Genomic DNA, 22,591 nt, shown 5'->3' with positions numbered 1-22,591 from the left:
TTGATTTTTCAAAATGGATTGAATAGATATTAATTTTCCTAGCACTTAGTGCAGGAAAGACTGGCCAATGTGTAAGAGTGCTGAAAGCTGGTATAATTTAAAATAGAAGACAGACAGACAAACTAGTAAACACATAAGATAAGTAATATTATAGGTGTATATATACATAGAAGTATCATGTTTGATGTTTTTATTTCAAGAAGAATGATTAATCACAGGTAGGTAACAATATATTGAGGCTCATTTTCATGTATTTCCCCCAACATCCTTTTCCACTTTTTAGTTAATTCATTTTCAGTTGTTTCATGTTAATAAGCCAAGGCTCATAAGACTGTCTAAATACTTTGTTTCTGAATTTAATTTTTGTTTTTCCTTGGTTTGCCCTTTATTATTTATTTTTCTTTCTTTTTGTTCATTTTTTCTTCAACCACTTCTGTCCTTTCACTCAAATCCTCCTTTAACCCACTACTGAAATTAGAGCCATCAGCTCCTCCTCAAGACATTAGTTGCAACAGCCCCAGCTCCACTAGTATTTTGGTAAGTTGGCAACCTCCTCCATTGGAAAAACAAAATGGAATTATCACTTCCTATTCCATCAAGTACACTGGAACTGATGGAGAAGATGACAAGCCCCATGAAATTTTGGGAATTACTCCGGATACTACACAGTACCTTTTGGAACAGTTGGAAAAATGGACTGAATATCGCATATCTGTGGCAGCCCACACTGATGTCGGACCTGGCCCAGAGAGTGAATCTGTATTTATTCGGACAGATGAAGATGGTATGTTTCTTCCAACACATCCGTTTGACTCTTTCTCTCAATCTGCTGTCTCTGTATGATCTAAGTATTCCTTCCCTTCCTTGCTCATCTTTTTCCCCCAGAACAATTTCAACGGATATTTTAAATCCAATATGTCTTTGCCTGCTTCTGTGTTTTTAAAACAACAACAGCAAAAAGCAAACATAGAAATTTTATGAACAAAATAAGGAACTCTTTAAAGTGCTCTCCCTTGTGTGCATGACATACTTTCTTCTTTACAAAAAATGGACATTTTTTTAGATGTTTTCCCCTTCTTTTATTATTATTTTTTTAATCTTCTGATTTTAATTCTGTCTTTGCACATATTCTAAAGTATTTATATCTTTGGGGAAACTGATGCTTCTCAATTTTTAAAATATTTTGGAAGCTGTTTTTTTCATATTTGAACCTTGAAGATAACTTCCCTGTTGCTATTTCCTTTTTCCCCTGTTGAAGAAATAATAATAATAATAATAATAATAATAATAATAATAATAATAATAATAATAATGCAAGCATTTTAAAAGTCTTTTAGGTTTTGTATTATTTTGATTACTAAAATACTTCTTTGTACTTTAATGCTTTGAGTTTCAAAGCATCTTCCTTGGCTTTTGTACATTTTTACATGTTTTTCTATTTCTCTAATACTCTTTTTTCTTCCATTTTTGCATCAGTCATGTTTTTTGATCTTTTCACTGAAATGTAGAACAGTTTTGTTGAGTGTTTTCATTTGTATTCTTCAAGGAAGGCTTATGGGGTCTCCTTTTAAAAAGAAAAGAAAGGAAAAAAAAAGACGCTGATTATTTGGGACAAGTGCCTGTAATTCTTTTATCCACTGATATGTTCCAGTTCCTAGTGGTCCTCCTCGCAAAGTCGAGGTTGAGGCTGTCAACTCTACATCTGTTAAAGTGTCATGGCGTTCTCCAGTGCCCAATAAACAGCATGGCCAAATCCGAGGTTACCAGGTGCACTATGTGAAGATGGAAAATGGAGAGCCTAGGGGCCAACCCATGCTGAAGGATATCATGTTGGCTGATGCACAGGTAATTAATTATATTCAATTTCTTTGGATAATAAGAAAAGCAAGTTATTCATAGAATAACCGTATCTTTTTTTTTTTAATTGCTAGCTTGAATGTTTCCTTCTATTTCAGTATATTATTGCTAAAAGAATTCCAAATGCTTCAGATCTAAAACCAGATAATCAGGTTACGATACCATTCTTTGCATGAATCATATTTCTAGACATGGATCTATGGCTGTAATGGGAGGGAAAGCATACCTGGGGTGCTTTTAAGTCAAAATAAATTTTCCTCATCATGCAGAGTGGAACCTCCCTTGTTCTTCCACAGTTGATGTTTATAATTATCAGAACAGTATAATATTATATACTTGCTAAACCACATATTAGTATGTTGCCATTATTTCACATTTAATGTATTCTTCATATATGCTTGAGGAATACTTTACAGGTAGTCCCCAGTTTAAGAACGAGTTCCGTTCCCAAGGTATATCCTTAGCTGGAGCAGTATTATTGTATAATATTATATAAATAGTATTATTTAATTAACTCAAACCATTGTGTACTAAACTTGAATCATTGTGTATTTAACTTGAATCTTGCTACAGTAGCCTCCATTTTTAACTATGGTCATCAATAAACTGGGTGTTCTTAACCCAGGGACTACCTGTAGTTGCTTTTTAGTTCATTTTGATTTGGGTACAGGTTCTGTTCCATATTTATATTTCTATCTCAGTGGATATGATCCAGGTAATGTTAAGTATTTTAAACTGTATTAGTATATCAATGAGGTTTATGGTACACTTAAATTTCTGCACTGAATTACATCAATTTGGTTGGATAATATGTAATATATGCAAATGAGCTAAGGTTTGATAATAATATATTAGAACTCAGTGATAAATTTGAAATAGATAGAGCTGTGTTTGAAATGAATAGTTGTTCTAATAATACATGAGATGCTTTGTTTTTATTAAAGAAAAGCTTAGAATGATATATTGATAAAATTAAACTACACTATATTCTTTCTTACAAAATATAACAGATCATACAGTATCTATTTTTCTGTATGGCAAGTTTGTCCATATTAAGTAAGATGTAAAAATAGTGATTTTTAATTACATGAATGTGTTTTATGAGGTTTGGGGAGTGAAATCATTCTGATGGTATCTTAAACAATGAAGTACATAAAGCTTTTTTTCATTTATGGTTAACTCTGTTTTGAAATGTAGCAGTATGTAACCATCATATATTATATCCTAAACAGAATTAGAGTTGAACTAAATTGTTTAAATAGAAAAACTTTATGGCATCTGTAATATATTAAACTCCAATTCCATAAACTTGACTTTACTGAAAACAATACCGTTTTTTTTTCTGTAATGATTTAACACCCTCCTATTCTGAATATCTCTGTATTAAATGATTAACATATGTGCAAGTCTTATTCATATCAATGTTTTAGCACATTTAGAACAACTTGTTAATGCCTTTGTATCATTGTGAATCTCCAGGGATTAGAAAGAGAACAATATGATTATATTGTACCTCTGTTCTTTGAACAGATTTTCCCACTTGGAAAAATATGCAGCCCTTTATGGCTGTAATTCAAATTCCTTTTTTCTTTTTTCTTTAATTATAGAAGGAGCAGAGTGTGCTGTTGGTCATATGGTTCCATTACTGATATGAAGTATCAAGTACATATAAATTGGCTCTATTAATCTAAACAGGTGCACTGAATTAAATTTGACAAGGTAAAATAGAAATGAATATGGCTTAGTAGCATGTGATTAACTAAAATGTAGCCTTTCATTATATCTCAACAGTTTGAATTAATGCGGTCGTAAAACATTGCTATAAACTAACAACACTCCAAACTAGGATTTATATTTTTTCAGAAATATCATCCGCTATTCATGTACCATTTTGGCATCAAATGAGAAACTGCAAATTCATAGTTCTTTCTAAATTCAGGCTGATTTTGCTAGTTAGTTTTCATGTGTTGTTATCCTGAGAAGGATAAAGATGCTTCAGCTAGCCTACAAATCTCTCCTTATTTCTTCTGTTTTTCTTCCCAACATTCTTTACTCTCAATCAGTGGGAATATGATGATACTACTGAACATGTGAGTAAAATGGATTGCCCCCCCAAAAAAACCCTAAAAAAGTATGGTGGCTTTAACATTTAATTTTTGGTTGCTTGCACATATGCATGGATTAACACCTTTCCCCCAACTTTCTTTTGATTTGATGCAATGCTTTTGCTCCCTAAGTTTGTTGAATTTGTATAATTACCTAACTTGATCTTGCAAACAGTTTACCCAAAATGTTTTTTTCAGAGAAAGCAGTTATCATTGTCATTTGCTTAACTCAGCCTTTTTCAGGCCCTTTGTATTCTGTATTTACTGTCAAACAAATCCTTTCTTTTAGTTTCTAACCTGATGTCCATTTCAGCTGATGAAATGCCAAGTTAAATATATATTTGTATTATATACATAAATGTATATTTCACAATGCATCTTTGTGAAAATATACATTGGTCCTTGCCCAGTGCCAACTTTTTTACAGTTGAGATTGTTAGTAGCATCGTCATTGGATGAGATATTTTCATCTCTATTTAAAGAGTTCCTTCTTTATTGATACTCTTCTTCAAAACATGTACCCAATGATAAAGTCAGAAAGGTTAAAACTGTCCTTATCATATGATAATCATGAGTTACTGAATGGAAATAGAATCCAGTACAATCAGCTACTTCAATTTCCAGCTTGTATTCTAGCTCTAGTGAAAATATTTCATTTATCTATTACTGTATCCTCTAAAGAAACATATAGCTTACCTTGCTCAATGTTTTAAGGAAAATTTTAAAAACATATATTAGTTTTACAAACTATGCCCCATAAATTGGTCACTTTCTTTCGAATGTATTTATCTGCTTTCAGTGTTGTTTCAATATATATGGCACATTGCTTATCAGAATTCTCAAGCTAGGTGATTCTGTTTTTTCATGTTTTTTTTTCACTGTGAAATTCTGAAATTTTCTGATCTAAAGAATCCACTTGATCTCCAAAAGGTTGTTTCACCACATCCTTTATGATTTTTAACTGCATGAATTCAGTCATTGTAAAAGACTATAAATCATGAGAAAGAACTTTTAACAAAATTAGCAACCCCAGATAATTTTGTTCCTGTTTTACCTTTTCTGGTACATTCTCTTATGTAACTCTTTCATACTCATATGAAAACTCTTAGCAGTTTTTGACTACTCTTCAGATATTGAGAAGGTGTACACTTTTGGTTAAAGATAGAGATGACTCCTTGGCCCATAATTTATCACAACACAGCAATAATTTAAATGAAGAAAAACAAAAGAAGTTTTTATTCACTCTTAAACTAGTGGAAGAACAAAATTATGAAATCAACATGTTGCCATTATCACTTCATATGGCTACCACATATACTGTATGTAAATTTGAAATTAAGATATTTTAGGGGGAAAAAATCAGTCTTTCTCAAAATGTTGTGTGGATAAATTTCCATATGATAGTGCTATTGGTTGTGTGACAATTCAGAAGCTTGCACACATTCCTTTGAATCATTATAGTTGATCCAAAGAAAGACATTATTCAACTGTTGGTTTTGAATGCTAGGTACTTATGGAAAGTATTTTATATTGAATAGTCATACCCATTGTTAAGAATGTATTAACTTATCTTTCTCATATATATTTAACAGTCTATTTTGAACCCACCAATTAATTTTTTTTTATTTGAAATTCAGTATTTGCATATGAAAGATTCCTAGGGAGCTTAATAAAGTCTTATTTTTTGAGCATGAGAAATACAGCTGACTATTAGGAAGAAAAGGAGGCCAGTGTGAATTTCCCATTTATTCTGCACAGCCATCTCTCTCTACAGTGCATGTTTTGTATGCTTCAGAGCATGAATAATTTGCACTGTTAAAAAGGACAGGTGGGTGGAAAGTATGGTGTCCCATACTTATTACAGCCAACTGTATATCTGTGTATCTTAAATGGGGAAGAGGCAAAACCCATATCACCATTTTCCACACATGGATGTTCTGAATGCATCATCACTCATTTTAAAATATTTATGCTTGTTATTTATTCTTTATATTTTTAGTTTCTACAGCTATTCATTTATATATTTCCTAAAAAAGAACACAATTGCCAGTGTTTATAGTTCTTCTACTTTTTTTTCATATTTAGAAGTAGAAACTAGTGGAAAATTTGTTTGATTATGAAAAACTGAGTTATACTACATTGGAAATTAAAATTAATGTGCACGCACAAATACATATAAGCATACACATTTTAAGGCTGAGACATGATCCAACCAAATATAAATTGTTTTAGATCAGTGGAATTGTGGTTCATATTAAGCATGTAAAAATAGTGGAACTTTAGTAGGATTTGTTTTTGCTAGCTCAAGCCCTTTGTATCATTCTGAATATTAGTTTCAATGTATAAAACAAATTATCAGTTTTTTCTAGTATATAATCAGTTGCAAATATGTTTTAATCTTCATCCCCTTTTAAAATATTTTAAAAGCTACAAGTTTATTCTCACTTACCTGGGGTAAATCCTATTGAATTTCCTATTGGATATCCATATAGGGCTTAATGCATTTTCCATAATTTATTGTTCCAGACCAAATATTCAAATTATCTTTAATGGATATTTTAGATTTCAAATAATAGATTAAATTAATAATAAATTAAATTATATTATTTACTTTACAAGCAGTGTTTTAATGCAAGTTCATTCTGGAACAAATTTTTGAAGCACAGTCCTATGCATGTTTACTACTTTCAAATAAGTATGTGTGCCACTGCAGATTTTAAAGGGTGATTCTAATTGAATTCACTGAGAAGTGAACGCCTTTGATTTCAGTCTACAGAATTACTGAACTACAGCATAATCGAACCCTATTTATTAGATCAGTGAAGTTGATTCCTAGGAACTGTGCATGGAATCATAGGTTTCATAAATTTTATTAAGTGATGTAATGGGCAGTGAGAATACCTTTGATGAACAGGAGGAAGAGCTGCAACCAAGACAGTGGTCACATGAATGAAATCTGAGTCCAAAGCAGAAATGTAATTTGAAAAAATGTCTCAGACTTGATCTTCCCTAGTTCTCCTGTAGATAAGCAGGAAGCGGGGATGCACATTTAGAATTGCAAGATTCTGTTACAATAATCCTATAATAAAAGTAGTATTAGTATTCATAACTTTGGTTTCCTAGTCTGATCTATCTCAAGGGGCTGACAGGGTAGACAACTTTTTGGTATTGAAAAATGCCATACGACAGTTTCTTGGAGGACAAGAAACAGACTGGGCAAGTTGATAATAGCATATATAGGCAGGTCCATGATTCTCTTTTTTTAATCTATATTTTAGGAAGTAACTCTAGGTTATTATTATCATTATCATTATTATAGCAAAAATGTTTCCAGGCTTAAGTTACATCTGTCATATATTCACCGTCTCAAAATGGCATGAAAAGATGCCACTGATTTTGGCAACAGAAGTCAGAAAGTTCTCCAGTGATTAAAATAAAGGAGTTCAAGGCCATTTGTGGTCTAGGACCTTAAGGTTGCCCCCCTGATCTATACATAAAACAGTTCTGAAATTTAGAATATAGATAATCCTTGTGTAGAGTTAGCAATATGATTGCTCTGTAAATAGTGGCTAAAACAGTCATTGGGTCAAGCTGCTTTTGATTTTATTTTTGTATTCCAAATACACCCATTCTACAATAATAAAACCGAATAGTAAGAACATGTGTTGTGATGTATCCTTAAAGGATATGCAGTGCTTAGCCTTATGATTTATAAAAACATTTAGGGCATGCTGCTCAGAAAAGTCATCATGCTTCTGGCTTAATGCAAATCTTATCCACTAGTATCCTCTTCTGATACCCCTAAAAGCTTGCCATCTCTGCAGATAGCATGAAAGCTGTATGCACTGAATGCAAGTTATCACAACTCATGGCAAAATGAAAATTTTGTGACAGGTCTCTATTCCATGTATTAATGTACCATGTTTTTTATTATATCATTTTAGGAGATGATCATAGCTGGATTACAGCCAGAGACAACATATTCCCTAACTGTGACAGCCTATACAACCAAAGGAGATGGAGCACGGAGCAAACCTAGATTAGTATCTACTACTGGTGCAGGTACTATTTGATGATCCTTTCCATTATGAAGCCTTAAAACCAATATTGACTGCTTTAATCATTTCTGATTTGAGGTGCTAAAATGTTGTTAGCTGATTATGTACATTAAAGCATTGTTGATTTTCATTGTGATTTTTCCATGCCTGACTTCTTCAAGAGTTTAGATGCATCCAGGAGTTTGCCCAGGCAACGTTTTGGGGGAAATAGATAATCGGACCCATCAGGCATATTACAGACTTTTTGAAAAATCTCTCTGTTTCACTTGAAGAGATACACCCCCCTATGCTGTATAGATACATTAAAAATATGGAATGTTAAAAACTCAGATAAATTAAACTGATTGTTCTTTTTTTTTTTCCAATTTAAAATGTCTCAATGATTTTTTTTCAATTTTATCTCTTGTCTTAATTAATATACTTTATGTATCTCTAACTATGGCCAGAACCAAATATGAATTGATAGTATGTCTGTTTGGATAATAAAATGAAAAAAAAAGAGGGAAAGAATTAAATGTTTGTGCAGAAGAAACTTCTATGGTGTGTGGGTGGGGGGAGGGAGGGAGGGATGAATGGATGGATGGATGGATGGATGGATGGATGGATGGATGGATGGATGGATGGATGGATGGATATTGTGCCCATTGCAATTGAGGAGACATTCTTAGCAACAATAAATTGTTTATCTTCTTGTAATTAATTAATTGATACATTTTCTATATTTAAAACAAAACTACAATGGTTGTGCTTTTTCATAACTATTATTTATGGAGTGTAAGCAGGAAAGAGTTCCATAACTCTTATTTATGGAGTCTGAGCAGGAAAACTTGAAGCCATAGTTTTCAACAGAATGTTGGACTAAATTAAATAATCCTTAATAAGACTTATTTTTATTTTATTACATGCAGTGTTCTCCAGTGTATTATTTCCACCACATAGAAGTAATAGTAAGTCTTAACTTAACAGGCAAAACCAATCACTTTTTTGTAGCCTTACTCTTCTTATGTAGCAGTAGGTCAAAGTCAGGACTAGCAGGAAGATATATTTTATACATTGTAAAGTAAAGAGAAAACAGCTTTGTATTTGTTCAAGAATATGGTATAGCCATGAGGAATAGTGTAAAAGAGCTATAAGGCATAGAATTCATGTACTATATATTAAAAACATGTGATAGTACCTAGGATTGTTAAAAAGCCATCTTTCTTTCTATTACCAATGCAAGTCGTCTCATGGACTTCTCATGGAAATAAGAATGTCATGACCAAGCATAAGAAACAAGTATTAGCAAACCCCCAATTAGGAAGCCCCCAAATGATATCCATATGTCTCAATGGTTCACACATATTACTAAGTCAGGGTTCTTTTAATTACAATTTGTTGAACAAACCATGTTTGCCTAGTTCAAATATGTTACACTAAAAAAAAAATCAAACCACAGGGTCCAGCACAATGTGTGAAATTCACCATGGCATGAAATATAACACAGAGAGATTGAGAATAAAATGTAGAGTCTGGAAAGTGTAGGGAGGAAAAGATAAAGACAGAGATAGAAAGAAGAGATAGAGAAATATGTCATTTCTAAATTGACATTATTAATCATTGGACACAGGAACATATGTGAGAGCTGTTTTATCTCACCCAATCCATAAAAAAATTGGCAAACTGTATCCATAAAATGGAAATAAAAAATGTCTGCAGAATGAAGGGAAAACCTTAACGAGACTGCAGGACCACAAATAGGACTGAAGACAAAAGGGGCACCAGGCAAATGGAGAACTATATTCATGGACATTTGGATCTAGGACAGCATGTAATAATTAAGGCTAATTAATGTTTTGATTTAATTGTACTTTCAAAACAATGCAACTACTGGCTTCAGGCTTACCATGTTGCTTTTACTTTTCCTATAATGCACAGTGTCCTTTCAGTTCTCAATCTGCCATGTATGCATTCATTATCATTTACCTTTCTTCTGGGTTTTGCCTGCGTGCAGATCTCATGGGCAGTTAATTATCAAATGTTGTCTAGTGGGAAAATCTTTAGTTTTATATTAATTTTGTATATTAGAAAGGAGTAATTATTCTTCTGTGGACAGTATGATTTCTTAGAATAATACATGATGTAGTGATTTCAGTTGACTTCATTTTATGCGCTTCCAAGAATAATTTTCTTAGGAACATCTCGACTTTGTTTTCATTTTTCTGATAGCTGTAGTTTGTAGCTTTTATGTTTGAAACTTTCATAAGTCAAATAGCTATAATTTTAAAATTTATTTCTTAAATCAGACATAAAAATTAAGCTAAAAGTTCCTATGTGTTTATGTTAGCTTTTTGTGTGTGCAAGTTCCTGATTTTTATTTTTATTTTATTTTATTTTTTTAATGGCAGAATTTTCGTGTTTGCAACCTGAAGTTGTATCTCTTGATTCAGCAGAGTGAGCTTCTGGTTCATTATCGGAACATCAGTTAGTGAAATTATGTATTTTATTAGGCCCATTGTTCTCTTCTTGTTCCTTTTTTACTCTCCATTCAATCCCCATTTTGGATGAAATTCTTTTGCTTTTTAAACTAACCTTTTCTGTAATTTCAACACCAGAACAAGGATATGAGAATCAAGATCAAATTAGGATATTAAACCTGGTATATTAATTTATTTAAATAAAAGAATGAAATAACGAGTTTAAAAGTCGTCATATAAAGGTACCCTGAAAACCGTGGAAGATGCCTTCTATTATGTCTACCTGTGGTTGGATTTAAACTACCAGAGTTATGCAGACAGCAGTTCTTTTCAAACCACATTTTTTAAGATGATGAAAATTGACTCGGAGACCTTTTATATTCATCATCATCATCATCTTTATTACGGTCACAGACCAGAATTCCTTTTATATTCAAATTTTTTGTTCTTCCCAATATATAAATACATCCTCTGGAATGTATTCTGTTTGATTCCATTAATCGTTTGAAAGAGAAGTTCACAAACCTAAAATATACAGATGCACAATTATATATTGTTTGGTTTCATGTCAACAGGGATCATTGCCTGCTTGCTTTCTCTGTTTTTAAGAACTAGAAGAAGGGAAATTAAGAAAGATAATGCAGTGCCCAGTATGTTGCATGGTCTGAATTAATATTTGATGATGGGGGTGGAGTGGAGAAATGGTATATCTGTTGCATAAGTAATTTTTAGAGACCTTATAAGCAATTTTAGAAAAAGTTATTGCAGGTGCATTCTGTGCTAAAATAATGTTATGTTACAGTTCCAGGAAAACCCCGGCTTGTAATTAGCCACACACAAATGAGTACAGCTCTAATTCAGTGGCACCCACCTGTTGATACATATGGCCCCCTGCAAGGGTACCGCCTGAGGTTTGGCCGCAAAGACATGGATGCATTTACGACACGGGATTTTACTGATAAAGATGACCACTACACGGCTACTGATATTCATAAAGGGACTTCTTACATCTTCAGGCTTTCAGCTAGAAATAAAGTGGGCTTTGGGGAAGAGATGGTAAAAGAAATTTTGATTCCAGAAGATCTACCAAGTGGATTTCCTCAAAATCTACATTCAGAAAGTGCCACCTCAACGTCCATCCAACTAACTTGGCAACCACCCATTTTATCCGAGAGAAACGGTATTATCACCAAATACACTCTACAGTACAGAGATATCAATGTGGCACATCAACAAACAGAGATCCCTGTTGTTCCTCTTGATACTATTATGACACTTTCAGGCTTAAAACCAGATACCACATATGATGTAAAAATACGTGCACATACAAGCAAAGGGCCCGGTCCATATAGTCCCAGTATCCAGTTTAGGACATTACCTGTGGATCAAGGTAGGATTTGTCTGCTTATGGCTTGTCTTTTAAAGGATCTCAGTCTTTGGATATCGATATTTTTGAAGCTATATTTAAAATTTTCAAAACCATCATATAAGTAGTTTCATCTGATGCAGAGGTAAAGTATGTAAATCTTCATGTGTTTTGGATTCACTAGAATTCAGTTATCCCATATCAGACAAGTCTGGCTCACTTCTACCTAATAATTGCAGGTAAGGAAAATATAATTATTTTGAGTTGTAATTTGCAAGAATGGAATATGGTTTCTAAAAACAGGTAGGAATATCATGGAATATGTTTACTGATGAAAAGGGGATGGGATCCAAAATCAAAATGTACTTTAAATACATTACTTTTCCTTTTCCAGCAGTGTTTGCAAAAAATTTTCATGTCAAAGCGGTAATGAAGACATCAGTACTTCTCTGTTGGGATATACCAGAGAATTACAACTCTGCCCTGCCGTTCAAAGTAAGTGGTTGTTAATCTAAAAGACTTGAAAGGTTACAAGAGTTGTAATGGATAAATGTTTTTATTAAGTGATTTATAGACCCAGTGTACTAACTAAAAGTATACTTAGTAAGGTTAAATCTTGTTGTCAGATTTGGTCTTCTGATTTGAACTGAATCAGAAGACCATGGCAGCAGTTCTTCAGGATTTATACTTGATTGATGTTGATTGACAGATGATGTTAATTAATTCTGCCTTTATGTATCAGCGTTACTGATGTTAAACAAAACACCAGAAATAAAACGTATACTGTCTTTGTTTCTGCTATTTAAAGTATAATAAAAATTGAGATTGTTTCATTCACTAAGTATAATGAAGAATTTTAAGGGCTAATTTTCCAATATTTGATTGATTTTCTCTTGATTATTTTCTGTTTCTGTTTTTATAGTATATTTCCAAATTGTTGCTGTTTAAACAATATTTTGAAAATCTGCTTTTCCTAGTTGTCATCCTGTGATGAAACTTTTATGAAAAATTAGTATCTGTAATGTAATACTTCTTACTCTTTTCTGTATTGCATTGTCACACACTAGCACACAATGAATTGCCCTCTGACAGCAGAGACACAATGGCATCTTTGTTGCAAAAGGTTTTAGTGTGCCAGCTGAAACTTTAATATGCATTATCAGAGATTATCATGGATCTGGTGGATTCAGAGCCTTCCAATTCTCCTGACAAGACTTCAGATCAGACTGTGAACATGGCATAATGTATTTTTATCCTACTGATGCCATTGGAGGTGGGAACTTGGGAAGAATCCAGCAGGACATCCGGGAAAACAGAGAATAAACTTGTCCTTCACATATACTCTAGCTGGGTAGGCCAAATTGGATTTTAGAAGCACCTTAAATTACACTGTCAATGTAGGGTTGTTTTATATAGATTTGCAGGTTAGTGTTATATCCTATGCTGGGCAATTTAAACTCTTTAAATCAGTATATCTCATTGAGTTCAGTGCAGCTTAGTTCAATGCGACAATATATGTTTGTTATTAGAAATTCTTTCTCACTTTTCTCTCAAAATGCACCATCCCCTGCTTTTCTCATGATTTTTCAGTTAAGAAATAAAAGTGCATCAAAAAAGTCTCATGTAGTTTTGAACTGAAATCTGCAGAAAGTGTAAAATGATTAACTTCATGTAAAGCAATAACTTATGACTGTTAAAATATTTTCATGGTATTTCAGTATCTTTACAGTTAGCACAGATACTTGGTGTCAGCCTCTGACTTATTTCATTGCCAATATCTAGAGTTAGGTGCTTGACCCATTCTTTTAAACTTAACTGTAATGTACTATAGTACTTCAAATATATTATGTTACTAAATTGATTGATTGATTAATTATATACCATCAAGTCAATGTTGACTGTTAGCAACCACATAGATAGTTTTTCTCCAGGATGATCTGTCCCTAACCTGGTCTTTCAGGTCTTCCAATGGTGCACCTGTCACCACTGTGACTGACTCCATCCACTTTGCTGCTGGTTGTCCTCTTCTTCTCTTTCTTTTCACTTAGAGCTAGGTCCTTGCTTAACGTGTCCGATGTAGGATTATTTGAGCCTGGTCATTTGTGCCTCTAGCAAGAACTCTGGGTTGATTTGTTTGATGATCCATTTGTTTCTTTTCCACAGTATTCTCAGAAGTGTTCTTTAATACCAAGGTTCAAAAGCATCAATACTCTTCCAGTTCTACTTCTTCAAAGTCCAACTTTTGCTTCCATAGAGTACCTCAGGGAATATCATTGCTTGCGCTATTCTGATCTTTGTAGGTATAGACACATCACAGCATCTGAATAGGTTTTCCAAGGCCTTCATGACTGCTCTACCAAGGGCTAGTCTGCAGCATATTTCTTGATTTCTCATTTCTTTACTGTTGATGGTTGATCCTAAAAGGCAAAAAGCACTTGCCACTTTGACATCTTCATTAACAGTTCTAGGCTGGTTGTTGTACCTGTTGTCATTAGTTTGGTCTCCTTTATATTTAATTTAGTGCCATTTTTTCACTATGCTCCCTGACTTTTATTACTAGATCATCAGCATAGCACAGGTTATTGACATTTCTTCTTCCAATTTTAAAGCCATGCTCATTTTCTTCTAATATAAAGCCATACTCAGCTTCCCTTAATATATATATTCGGCATATAGATTAAATAAATAAGGGGACAGTATACAGCATTGTCACACTGCTTTGCCAATGTGGAGCCAGATTGTTTCACCATGTTCTGTCCCTACTATGGCTTCTTCACATGGATATAGGCTTCTCATGAGGGCAATGAGATGTTTTGAGATTCCCATTTTTCTAAGCACATTCCACAGCCTGACATGATCAACACAATTAAAGGCCTTTCAGTAATCAGTGAAGCACACACTGACTTCTTTTTGGTATTCTTTGGCTTTTTCAGTTATTAAACGTGCACCAGCAAAAATTACTCTTGTTCCGTGGCCTTTTCCAAAGCCAGCTTGAACATCTGGCACCTCTTTTCCACATAGGGCTCTAATCTTCATTGGATGATCTTGAGCATGTGTTTTTCCACTCCAAGTCCCAAAGAGTCTTAATTGCTATGCCACAGTGGGTCCCCAGTAAATATAAAATATTTTTATTGTATGGTACAATTGCTGTTACATCATCATCCTTATTACTTAGTTTCAAATTGATCAAATTCAGTAGCTCATTTCTAAGAGTATCAGAACTTATCAGTTATTGAAAGTACCATATGAAGAATAGTGTACATTTAATTAATTTAAAATAAAGATAATACCTTCAGTATTATATAAAAGTCATATCAAGCACAAGAGGTTCTCCTGAAAATAAAATAAAATTTAAAAACCCTATAAGAGGATGATTTGAAATTAACCTGATCAAAAATCTTTGGGGCATAGAATTCTTCAAATGTCTTTCTTATGAAGAATTGACTATGAAAATAATCCATAGATGATATCCCATTTCACTAAATTGCATTATATAAAATAGCAGCTTTTCTATATTGTACTGGCAGGGTTGCAAACAAATTGGTGTCTCTTACCATAGTTGGTTGTAATGTCCAATCAGTCATTTGTTTTTCTCAAGTTTTTGAACTGACAGGAAAAAATAACCCATAGTCTTCTACTATGAATCCTGATTTTTTTTTATTTTACGTATTTCCTAAGGCATATAAGGACATTAAGTTCCTTTAGTTAGCTGTTATGCTTGCTGCTGCAAAACACTAAAAAACTAAAGTTTTCAGTGGATCAGACATATTTAAAAGTACAGGAAAGTACCTTTTTTGAACTTTTTTTTTAATCCATTCAATCATGTCTGATTATTGGAGCCTGCCTGGACAACTCCCTGCTGTTTTCTTTGCAAGGTTTTTCAGAAGTGGTTTGCCATTGCCTCCTTCCTGAGAAAAAGTGACTGGCTCAAGGTCACCCAGGTGGCTTTGTGCCTAGATGGGACCAGAACTCCCAGTCTCCTGGTTTCAAACTGATGCCTTAACCACTACATCAAACTGGTTCTCTCTGAATAATTTGAACTTTGAACAATTAGCACAATAATAATGAAATTTGAAAAATATGACAAGGATATAATTATTAAAATTCCATTTATTTTTCAAATTAACAGTGTTGTTCTTAGAGATTACTTTTTTATCAGAAATATTCTGAGTAGAAAATTCATTATGGTTGTTAAAATATTTTTTATTTATCCTGATATCCTGTATATATTTGTATACAGCATATCAAAAGCAAGAGATAGAGATGCACATATAGCCAGATAGAAAGTACAACATATATATCACAAGGAGAATTATGAGGCCTTAGGACTGAAGGAAGCAAGCTGTAATGTTTTGTGAATAGTATCAATGATATCTGTGAAATGTAATGTTTATAAATGATCCCAAATAGATGTTATCAATGAGCTACAATTGCAGCGAATCCAAAATTATTAAGGCTGCTCCAAAACTGTGGATTAAAATAATCTCAGGAGATTAGGTGAATATTCAGGAAACTGGTAAATGAAGTGCAAAAGTTGTTAATAAAATTATGTATTATGTGTTGAAAATTATTTGAAAGATTTTCTGAATCTCTTCATTGAGTTATAGGAATAGAACTTCATTCTTTCTGTAGCTGTTAGCTATGATAGCAAAGAGGAGCCATCAGTTCAGAAACTTGAAGTGGAGGTCTGTTGCTTTTGTGTTTTCTTGTGGGCTTCCAAAAGACTGTATGCTGTCTCTTTTGGGAAATTGATTTAGATCTGGCATAGACATCCTGAGATCTCATTGCCACAGGTGGCTCCTAAAAACATTGGATGCAGTCCTTGGCAGCTTCCTCAAATTGTTAATGTAAGAAAAGGAGTAAATTATTAAATATACATAAAGTTATCAAATAAACTTCATTAATTTAATTTAAACACTCATAGAAATTAAATTAAATTTTACTTTTTTTCTCTCCCTGACCCCACAATTATTAGGACTGCAGCTCCCAGCATTTTATTCAAGGCACAGATGCATTTCTCAGTTTAAAACATGTGTTCACCCCTGACCTAAATGGGCCTTTGGGTTCAGTTTGTCCATGAAGAATTGTTAATGTAAGAAAAGGAGTAAATTATTAAATATACATAAAGTTATCAAATAAACTTCATTAACTTAATTTAAACTTCAGTTTGTCCATGAAGAAAGTACCACTGGGTACTCAATCATTATTCATAATCTAAGTCAATGTATGCTACTTTTTAATTATGATATGCATTCAAATTATTCAGCATCAGGCTTTGCAACAAGCCAGCTGAAAAATGAAACCTCTGATTGCATCATGCATTAATAAGCTTCACTGTAAAAACTAGGCGAATGCAGGACAAAGCAAACACATCCTGCAGCAAAGTGGGACAAACATTAAGAAGAACAAGATACATATTCAACAATTATGCCTATGTAGAATTTGATATTAGAATATGTTTCTTAATTTTTGCTTAATTATTACTACCACCACCACCACCACGATCTTTATTTCAGTGAATGGACCAACATAAGATAACATAAAACTGCAAGGATATAAAAATTCCAACCTTTCAACAGTAACTCAAGCATAAAATTATTAATATATTACTGATATACTATTAGGAAACACTACCATTCACATTCTATGAATAAAGTTATAATGCTGATGTTAAGCTGAGTGATAATATACAAACAATAAAAATGTTTTTAAAATGGTGCTTCATGAAGCTATGTCTCAAACTAACAGGAAATTCACTATCAGTTTAGCTCTAGATTATAAAGTACAAAAGTCTATAAAATGCTATCTCAACGTTTACAAAATCTGATAAACATATCGTTATTCAACTCCTGAGAAATTTTATAAACTCCCACACAAAAAGAAGAAACTTTTTCGGTTACGGAGAGATTGTAATCCATCTAGCAGTCTTGACAATATCACAAAGATAAAAGTATTACATATCTTTTGGTATGGCAGACATTGGAAAAGGCACACTCAGCTGTCTCAACTTTCCCGGTCCAACTAGGGCAGTGTTGTCCAAACTTGGCCACTTTAAGATGAGTGGACTTCAACTCCCAGAATTCCCCAGCCAGCCAGAATTCTGGGAGTTGAAGTCCACTCATCTTAAAGTGGCCAGGTTTGGACAACATGGAACTAGGGTGTAGGCATTCCATATATACTTCATATACTTCTCCCCTGAAACAGCAGAGGGGAAGGCATTGCAGGCTTTTCAGTGCAAAAGTGCTTTGGGATTTAGAGACATCTGTGTACCTCCAGTTCCCAGGAAGTAATACGCTAGGCACCTCAGCTAGAGGATATTGTTGCTCTATGTCCAAAATTCTCTTTTGCAGTACTATGCAAACCTTTTCATAACCCCCAAAAATAGGCCAGCCAGAGAGAACACAAAGAGTGCTAATTTCAGCAATAATGTCTTCTTCTATGTCAGTTGAAAGCATTGAGGGGCAAGTTCCACATAAAAGTAGGACAGCTTTAGATAGTACTTAAATACAGGTATCCGTACTGTAGCCTCTATTTTCACTGCGCTTACCTCAAGAAACAAAGCTTTATTTGGGACATATTGCAACATTGGATGCTGGTTCATTCTAGTGCTTTGAATTTGGGGAAGGGGTCTAGCTTAGTCCCGTGTAGCATCTCCACCACTGTTTTTGCTTAAAATAGATAAAGGGAGGTTGGGATAAATTTACTAGCTTTAGACCTTAAAAATGTAAGGATGGCAACTGCAGTTTCTCTCAGCATTTTTGAGAGAATGTGTTGCATGTGACTTTCTGCTATCATAATGCCATCCCCAGATCTTTAAAATATGCTACCTGATCAGTTAGGTATCCACCTATTTGCCATGTGTATTTCTGGCAAAATTCATAATTTTAGTTTTCTTATAGCTAACTATACAACCTCTTTCAGAACGATGTACATTTTAACTTCAGTTAGGGATTCTGGAAATAATGAATGCATTATCTGCATTCGGCAAGATATTAATTTATTTCTGTTTTATTTTAGGAAGGGGAAATCCAAATTATCTAAATTGCTAACCAAATTATTTATAATCTATAAACGATGAAGCCAGAATGCAACCTTGCTTGACTCCCGTTTGGCTGTTAGCAACAATTGTTAAGTGCCCTTTAGGGTTGCATCTAATATTCAATTATGTATTTTAATATAAAGTTTATATTGAGAATAGCAGGCATTGGCCAGTTGTAAAATCTTCCATCTTTTCCCACAACGTATTATGAAAGATTGAATTAAAAAATCAGTAAAGGTTGCATACAGAGAGCTGATAAAGTAGGTAGAATATATTTCTATCAGGTGTTGTAGGACCAAATACCATTTTTTGGTAGAATGTTCCTATAGCTTTCCTGCTTCTTTGACTAGTCCTTCAATTTTCAGTCTTTGTGCCTAGGATACAGTTTACTAACAGTATTAAGACTAATTTGGTCTGTAATAAGCAGGATTATACTTCTTTACTTTTTTTAAAAAAATGAGAATAATGATTGTAAGCCCCCAGTTTTAGGGACCTGACCATGTTTCAGTAAAGAAAAAGCATCATCAAAATAGGGAGCCACCACATTTTTTATTAACTGGGAAAATTAAGACATTTCTGTGACTTTCCTTGATCTCAGTTGTGGAATTACTGTAAATCCTTCATCTTTGTTTTTGTTACTGCTAGCTAGGCTGGACTGTTGTCATTACAGAACCAATATGTGTTTTGTTTCGTTTCGTTTCATTTCGTTTTGTCACATCACCTTTATACAGTTCTCAAAGAGTCTTTTGCAGACCTAAATGAGATATAACTCACTTGTATATTTAAAAGTGACTTAGTTTTCCACTGTGATGCTCAAAACAAGGGCAGAATCATTACTTCTTACTGTTTGAATCAGATGTGCCCAACTTTCTTTCATAATGGTCTATTTCTTGTATTTGGGAATTGTTTCTAATGCTATTTCTGATTAAAAATACTAGTAACTTCATTAGATTTTCATTAATTCTGTGTGCCTTGTAATTTGTAGTAAGTCCTTTTGTAGTTCTTACACAAAGTCAAATTGTGGCTTTCAGCAGTATTGGTGATGGTTACATCAGTCATTTAAGTTAGTAATTTTTGTAATTCCTGCATTAGTATGAAATAGTTCTGCAGAATTAAAGTATCAGATTCTACTGATATAAGGAAGAGTGTATACTCTGATATTGCTGTAACACAAGTTGAACCTTAATGCTTTGTTTGAATTGTGGGGACCATTTAATACAACAGAGTCTTCTATAAAAGAGAACCTGGGCTGGCAATGCTGTACCACCTATGGTTTCCTAATGCAGAGCAGAAAACATAGTAAAACTAGAAAATGATCTCTTATGAATTAAGAGATGCCTAAAAATTACTAATGATGTCATCAGTAGCACTCCTTTTCAAGATGACCCAATTGGTGAATTCTGCTTGAGAGTCATTTTCAATAGCATCATTTAAGATATAGAGATTAAGCAAATTAACTATCTGGGCTGGACAAAAACCTGCATAGTTTGATTTCACATGCTTTGATAATCAGTACAAAGGGATCACTTCTGTTTCAGAGGAAGGAGAAAAGCCCTGTAATCTGGCATATAGAAAATCATCATCAGGTCCTACACAAGCATTAAAGTAATCGGCCATCACTACAATAGTATCTGGGAAAGCAGACAGAAGATCTGATAAATAGGTTCCGTCCATAAATTCCTGAAGCATGGGGTTTGTCTCATAGGAGGAAAGTAATAACCAACAAAACATTATCATTAAAGTAAATTACAACTAACAGAGCTTATTGTTCAAATGTACATTATATGACCAACCTCATATTCCAGGTGATTAAAACAAGTACTCTAAGGCCTCCTTCACTCTTCCTTTTCCCCCTCTCAATTTCACCTTATAGTACGACTGAGCTAAAACTATCGATCGCCATCTCATTAATGAAGTAGATGTCTTAGACCAGTGTAATTCTTCATTTAGGTATAAAATCAAGAAATAAATGTTCTTTGCAACTTGAATGCCATCCTATCACATTCCAGCTGAAGAGAGAGCTGTTATGCTGGATTTCTATTCCTCATTCTGTACAGGTAGTCCTTGCTTAGCAGCCACTCATTCAGCAACCAAAGTTATGACTGTACTGAACGAGATTTATGTCCTCAAAGTTGCGGCAGTCACAGCATCCCCACAGTCATGTGATTGTGATTCGGGCGCTTGGCAACCAGCACACAATTACAATGATTACAGCATCCCACAGTCACATGATTGCCATTTGCAACCTTCAATGCCAAACAAAGTCAATGGGGAAGGCGGCAGGAAGTTGCAAGTCATGGCTATATGACATCTCGCTTAACCATGCGCGATTCACATAATGACTGCAACCGGAACTGCCGTCATAAGTCAGAATGGTCACGTGATTTTTTGCTTTACAACTACATCACTTAGCATTGGAGTTCCTGGTCCCAATTATGATCGTTAACTGAGGACTACCTATACTTGCAATCATTGAAGCTGGATGATGTAGCATGCAATGAAAGGAGTTTGGAGCCAGGAACAGTTGAAGGCAGGAAGTGTAATGAATGTATATGTAATGAATGTACATGTCCAATGTTGCTGTCTCCACTAAACCCCAGTGGAAATATTAAGGCTTCCTTGGTGTTACCATTCCATCCAGGATTCCATTAACACATTTGACCCTGAGATTAAAATATTTTCTGTTTGTTCTGGCATGCAGCTTTTAACTAACTTCAAAGTCATTTTGCCAAGGGCAAGTTCTATTTCCAAATTGCTCTTCTCCTGCACATCCCTAAGGGTTACTATTAATATTTTGCTGTTTTCCTATTTGTTAGATTCTTTATGATGACGGGAAAATGGCAGTTGAAGTGGATGGCCGAGCCACGCAGAAACTGATCACCAACCTGAAGCCTGAGACATCCTATTCATTTGTGCTAACCAATAGAGGGAATAGTGCTGGAGGTTTGCAACACAGGGTGACAGCAAAGACAGCACCAGATGTACTACGCACCCAACCACTTTTCATTGATAAGACCAATCTAGATGGAATGATAACCGTGAAGCTGCCAGAAGTACCTGCAAACAAAACTATAAAGTAAGTTATATCTAATGTATATTGTAAGAGTTTAAAAACAATTGAAGGAGATTTGTAATTTCTTAGAACCTTTTCTATAGTTTAAAGCATTTACTTTTGTATCTGCTCCCTTAGGTGCAGGCACTGCCGTAAACAGGCAGGCATTTTAAGATTTGATGCCAAAATGAATACAATTTATTGTTTATGATGTTTATATCCTATCTTTCAAACATGAGCCAGGGACTGTATTCTAACTTTAAAACAAAACAAAAAAAACCTTTGTCTTCACAGGAAAGCAGGAGGCACAGATAGGAGATGGTGATTTTATCAAAAGGGTTAAGGGGAGGTTTAAGGGGCAAAATAAGTAAGACCCTGTTTAAATGCCAAACAGGAAAATAAAATAGCACAGGGTCTTAACAGACCTGATTTACCCCTCATTTTTTGCAAAAATCTGTGCAAAATCATGAAACTGAAAATCATCATGCTTGCCATTACATTTCAGCATTGCAGTCAGGGGTGTGCAGGCCATGAAACATTTGTTGCCAGTCCCTGTGCTAGTACAGTGGGATCGTCCCACTGCAGCTGTACCCTGCTCCCACTCCCCCTGGCATTCTCAAAAATGTATAGGCTCTAGAGGGTCTGCAATGGGAGGAGG

The 22,591-nt window shown here is 34.1% G+C and overlaps 1 protein-coding gene across 12 annotated transcripts in view; it reads left to right on the top strand.

Annotated features, from left to right (window-relative positions):
• PTPRD (protein tyrosine phosphatase receptor type D) overlaps window positions 1–22,591 on the top strand; it is a 428,647-nt gene that overhangs the window by 262,185 nt on the left and 143,871 nt on the right. For 3 of the 12 annotated variants that reach the window (XM_088130357.1, XM_088130353.1, XM_088130361.1), the window contains 7 exons: window positions 479–784; window positions 1,652–1,845; window positions 3,921–3,947; window positions 7,907–8,024; window positions 11,279–11,866; window positions 12,237–12,337; window positions 21,698–21,957. In XM_088130357.1, coding sequence (XP_087986483.1) covers window positions 479–784; window positions 1,652–1,845; window positions 3,921–3,947; window positions 7,907–8,024; window positions 11,279–11,866; window positions 12,237–12,337; window positions 21,698–21,957 — 1,594 coding nt within the window. The remainder of the gene's footprint in view (window positions 1–478; window positions 785–1,651; window positions 1,846–3,920; window positions 3,948–7,906; window positions 8,025–11,278; window positions 11,867–12,236; window positions 12,338–21,697; window positions 21,958–22,591) is intronic. The other 9 variants (XM_088130358.1, XM_088130354.1, XM_088130360.1 and 6 more) reach the window with 5 other exon arrangements.

Source organism: Python bivittatus, unplaced genomic scaffold, assembly GCF_059951505.1.
Source record: "Python bivittatus isolate LINGU-HERP-01145 unplaced genomic scaffold, Pbiv_v1 ctg000850_np1212, whole genome shotgun sequence".
Taxonomy (NCBI): domain Eukaryota; kingdom Metazoa; phylum Chordata; class Lepidosauria; order Squamata; family Pythonidae; genus Python; species Python bivittatus.
This window is presented reverse-complemented; position numbering and strand designations above follow the sequence as displayed.